Consider the following 5,456-nt stretch of genomic DNA (forward strand, 5'->3'; position numbering starts at 1 on the left):
AATTAGGGACATATGGGAGTAATTTTTATGATTTTTGCCTCAAATGGATTGTAATGATGGCGGGAGGCGTAACGTAACCGGGAACGACCGGTCACTTTCCCTCCACCGACAACCCCTAAGTTGATTCCTGTAATCTTAATTAATCAACCAAATAATTATTATTAATTAGAAGCTTCACATTATCCCCACTTGTCTTCACATTCTTGCACTTGTCCAGTCTCATTGAATATCAAATACTTAATAGAGTTGGGTAAGTTAATTCTCTGTTTTCATTTTGCGCATTCTGTTTTCCAGTAATTTTGTCATCAATCCGTGAAGGTGATGGCTTGTCGCTGTTTTGCAATTTTCATTCCCGCTGTTTTGTCCAAATAAAGTTGTAGTTTGAATGAATAAATGATATATATATGCGCATTGTTTAGATAGATCTCTGATTGCTTAATTAGATCTTCTTCTTCTTGAATTTTTTCTTTTCTTTGTATATATGAATATGAATGAAAATAAATATATTTGGAGATCGTGGGACAGTTACCCCTCCTGCTCCACGATCCTGTAACCGTCTTGCCCCTAAAGTTGTCTTTTTTTCCTCTCTTTGTTTGTTGATAAATAAAACACTTAAATGCTTCTGCAAATGTTCTCGATTTCACCTTCTCTAATGCTTCCTTCCGTTCTCTTGCCGTTTTTCATATCTTCAAATTCAAATTCAAATTGAAAGAAAGGCAATCACTACTACTAATAGAATTAGACTTGTGGATTTTTTTATAACTAGTGTTGGCTACCATATCAGATTCATGCCTTTTGTTTTCAAGATCCTAAAATTACTCAAAGATTTCTTTAGATTTGACTGGAGTCTTACCTCTTGACTGGCCTCTCTTTAAATGTCATTCTTGTGTTATATTTGAAAGAAAAAAAATGTGCATTAATTCTCTACTGTGAAGATACTAAAAAGATGGTTGATTCACCTTCAATCCTACTCCTTTGTCTCTCTTATTTCTAGACAGTCAACTAAAACATACAAGCTGCTTTCCGTCTTACAGAAATGCTCTTAATTACAAGTGTCACGATAATTCGGCATTGTTGATCTGAAAATGCCTGTTATGATTATGAACACATGTATGACCTTCATTACCAGCAACCCCATTCTGTTAATAGTTTAAATTCTATATTTGTGGTTAGGCTTATGTAGAAATATCATAGTAATCACGATTCTCTATTTCTAGAATGCTGTATTTCGGATAGAAACTATTTAGCTTTTGACGGTGCTTTTCCATGAATTTGTTTTGCTATTAGGCTCACAAAGTCTTATAATTAAAAGCTCTTATATCAAGCGTAGTTTGTAGTCGCTGTCTGGTGTATTCACAATGTATTGTCTTCTCAATTTTATAGTGATGATGGATTATCTGTTTCCTAGCTTATTATGGTTTTTTTTTTTTTTTTAAACTACAGATTAATAGGTGAAGTATATTGAGCATGAAGGAAATTGAACGGAAGCATGGTCTAAACACTAAGCAAGCAAAAAGTGCGGTAAAGACAGAGAAAAAAGACTACAAACAGCAGGAAAAGAGTACTGGCAAAACATCGAAAGCAAAAGAGACTGATCATAAAGCTTCACTTCCTAGACCAGAGTCCAGTGTCTTAGTAAGTGATCCAAACACGGGCACAGAGCCCACTGAAGTTTATGAAAATGTGGTTATAGATTATGTCGATGATGTCTACAGGTCTGAGGAAGCAACTCAGCAACCAAAAACACGTAAAATGGTTGACAAACATGGCAAGGATAAAATCAATGATCGTTCTAATGATATGGAGAGTGAACCCAAAGAGGGAGTGGAAGAGGAATCAGATATTGAGACAATAAATGATTCAGTTTCATCTCAAGGAGATCCACAAATAGCTGAAGATGAAAATGTAGAAAGAGCTTTGACTGTAAAGGTCTCTAGAAAGCTTGCAAAAACTGAAGGGAATAATTCTTCCCAGGTACAACGAGCTAAATCTGATCGGAAAGCAAACAATTCCCAGGGTAAGGCATCAAAAAGTACAGCAAACAAAGCCAAAGCACCTAAAAAGGATCCATCTAAAATGACATCCAAGAGTGTCAATGATAACTCTAAAAATATGAAAGTCCATCCCAAATCTCTATCAGATTCCTCAGAAGAAGGTGATGAAAAACTTGTTAAAGAGGTAGAACAAGCAGACATTTTGGATGAGACTTCAGTTAGTGCTCAAAGTGTTGGAAGTGATGATGAAACAGTCAACACCGAGGATATCTGTGAGCAAGAAGATAAAGCAGTTTTAGAACAAAAGATTGGAGAAATGGAATCAAGGCTTGAGAAACTTGAGGAAGAGTTGAGAGAAGTTGCTGCCCTTGAAATTGCTCTTTACTCTGTGGTATCTGAGCATGGAAGTTCTGCACATAAGCTGCACACACCTGCCAGGCGCCTTTCTAGACTCTATCTTCATGCATGTAAATACTTGTCTCAGGACAAACGAGCTACAGTTGCTAAAAACACTGTTTCCGGCCTTGTATTAGTTGCCAAGTCATGTTGTAACGATGTGGCAAGGTATGTTAATACTTTCATTTATTGGATCATGTGTTACTTTTGTACTTCTTATGAACCTAACGTTTTTATTCCCTTCTCATGAAGGTTAACATTTTGGCTGTCAAATGCTGTTGTTCTGAGGGTAATCATTTCTCAAGCATTTGGAAGTTCCTGTAGCTCAAGCTCATTGGTGACAATTACCGAGCCAAATGGACGAGGAAATAAAACTGAATCAAAGGTTTCCTCTTTAAAATGGAAGACACATCCAGGAAGCAAACAGTCAAGTAAAAATGACCTCTTGAAGTTTTTTGATGATTGGCAAGAAACAAGAACTTTTACAGCTGCTTTAGAAAGAGTAGAATCCTGGATTTTCTCGCGGATCGTTGAATCAATATGGTGGCAGGTAATCAACTGTACTTTGCTGCCTGTTATACCAATGTTCTCAATTAGGACTTGACGTGTATAGAACACTAATTAAGTGCAAATCCTATTTTACTGCATCAAATAGGTAAACCTTTTATGTTCTGTTCTACATGGTAATTATAATGATTTATCCAAACATGCCATCATTAAAAAGGTGTTCAAGTAATTAATCTCTTAAGTTCAAGTACGTTAATATATTCTCCTTTTGGAACTGATTGATCAATTTGGCTTTAGACCTTGACTCCCAATATGCAATCTCCTATGGATGATCCAATGACAAGCAAATCTGTTGGGAGGTTATTAGGGCCTGCTTTGGGTGACCAGCAGCAAGGGAACTTCTCCATTAACCTATGGAAGCATGCTTTCCAGGAGGCTTTGAAGAGACTATGTCCTGTACGAACTGAAAGCCATGAATGTGGTTGCTTGCCTGTTTTGGCTAGAAGGGTGAGTATTCTCCAGTGTTTCTACTTTTCATTTGCTGTATTTTTACCACACTTCCATCTCCCCGAGTTTTAGATGCAGGTGATCAAGGAAAAGCGCATAGTATTCTTGCACTTCCATTGTATCTGTATTTTTTTAAAGCTGCCTGTGATAAGTTTTAGTTTCACTTGTTAGTCTGAAAGCTTTACGGCTCCATATATGTACCTTTTCAGGTGATTGAACACTGTGTTGCCAGACTGGATGTTGCTATGTTCAATGCAATTCTTCGTGAGTCAGCTCATGAGATCCCAACTGATCCCATATCTGATCCAATAGTTGACTCCAAGGTGTTGCCTATTCCAGCCGGAGATTTGAGTTTTGGGTCCGGTGCACAACTGAAAAACTCGGTAAGTATTAGTCACTATTAACTTGTTTGCGAATTCCTGTAAATATTTTTTGGACGGTCTTTTCGTTTCTGTCTTCTGGGCAAAGTAAAGCTGCTTGCTCTTCATGGGAATCTTTTTCTCTGTCCTTGGCACCTGCACTTTTTCTCTGCCAAATTGTCAACAATGCACCACGTGCTCTGAAAGCCTTAATGATCTTATGTTCATTGGTTCATGCTCTTGGTATTGATAGTACATCTTTTCTCGCAGGTTGGCAATTGGTCTAGATGTCTTACTGATTTGTTTGGCATGGATGCTGAAGATTCTGGGAAAAATGATGAAGACAGCTCTGGAGATGATCATAGAAAAGGTGGAAATCAACTAGAACATTTCTATCTTCTCAATGCCTTAAGTGATCTTCTCATGCTTCCCAAAGACATGCTCATGGACCGCACAATCAGAATGGAGGTACAACCTTTGGTTTCGCCAAATATGTTAGAGGTCAATAGTGCTACTTCATTCTGTCTTTCATGAAAATTTTAAATGTTGCTCCAGGTATGCCCATCTATCAGTCTTCCATTGGTTAAGCGAATACTCTGCAACTTCTCTCCAGATGAGTTTTGTCCTGATCCTGTCCCTGGTGCTGTATTAGAAGCTCTCAATGCTGAGGTTTGTCTACTCTTAGCTAGTTCAAATTTTGGATTTTATGACTGTTTATAAACGTTATCATCACTACAACTTTGAAACAAAGACACCGTGATAACAATAATGATGAAAATGGAAACAATTTGATCAACTGACCAATACAACCAAGTACTTCTTTCTTGGATATTAAACAACATTTGCAAAGGTATTTCTGTTGTGAAGAATCTTATCTCAGATAACTTATGTGTGCAGAGCATCATAGCACGTCGATTATCAGGAGGAGACTCTTCAAACAGCTTCCCCTACCCTGCCGCCCCAGTTGTATATACACCTCCTGTTGCCGTGGACGTTGCAGAAAAAGTTGCAGAAATTGAGGGAAAGTCTCACCTATCTCGGAGTGCTTCTGCTATACAAAGGAAGGGATACACAAGCGATGAGGAACTGGAGGAAATAAATTCTCCTCTTGCATGTATTATTGATAAAATGGCATCATCACCAGCTTCTGCAGAAAATGGAAAAGATAAACAAAAGGAAGAAACAGGTTCAATTGGATCAAATACGAGGTATGGACTTCTTCGTGAGGTTTGGAAGGCAGCATAATTGAGAGCACTTTGAATTATACTTGTGAATTTTCATACCAAGATCATGTTATAGAGCAAGAAAGAGAAGTGGAAGTTAATGCAACATTTGGTAGCAGTAAATAGTATTGAGAGCTTTACTTACATGTTCCAATTCATAAGCAAGAAAGCTTATGTGTATTGAAATCCATATCTGAGAAAAGGTAAAGAAAGAATTTGATTGTTTTCTTTTTTAAGCAGAAGCAAAGTAAGTGAGAAGTTGTTTTCTGTTTGGATTGGATGAGACTCAAATTGTGTCAACAGTTAAAACCTATGGATAAAGGTCTGGTGTTTGCAAGTCTTCATAGCGTAGTTTTTGCAAGTTATGACCTGCTAAATCATTAATGACTTTGTTGTTGACTTCTTCAACATCTTAGTTGTGTCATGTGTGTACTTAAATGTCAAAATACCTTGTGGGGTTATATTGGAGC

The 5,456-nt window shown here is 37.3% G+C and overlaps 1 protein-coding gene across 1 annotated transcript; it reads left to right on the forward strand.

Moving 5' to 3' along the window:
- The first annotated feature begins 221 nt into the window (after positions 1 to 221).
- On the forward strand, positions 222 to 5,222 carry LOC125868975 (uncharacterized). Its single transcript, XM_049549531.1, has 8 exons — positions 222 to 250; positions 1,444 to 2,558; positions 2,643 to 2,940; positions 3,195 to 3,404; positions 3,614 to 3,787; positions 4,034 to 4,231; positions 4,319 to 4,432; positions 4,661 to 5,222. Exons 2-8 carry the CDS (start codon positions 1,468 to 1,470, stop codon positions 5,006 to 5,008), a joined length of 2,433 nt encoding a protein of 810 aa, XP_049405488.1. The 5' UTR covers positions 222 to 250; positions 1,444 to 1,467; the 3' UTR covers positions 5,009 to 5,222.
- Positions 5,223 to 5,456: the final 234 nt, after the last annotated feature.

Source organism: Solanum stenotomum, chromosome 1 (genome assembly GCF_019186545.1).
Source record: "Solanum stenotomum isolate F172 chromosome 1, ASM1918654v1, whole genome shotgun sequence".
Classification (NCBI taxonomy): domain Eukaryota; kingdom Viridiplantae; phylum Streptophyta; class Magnoliopsida; order Solanales; family Solanaceae; genus Solanum; species Solanum stenotomum.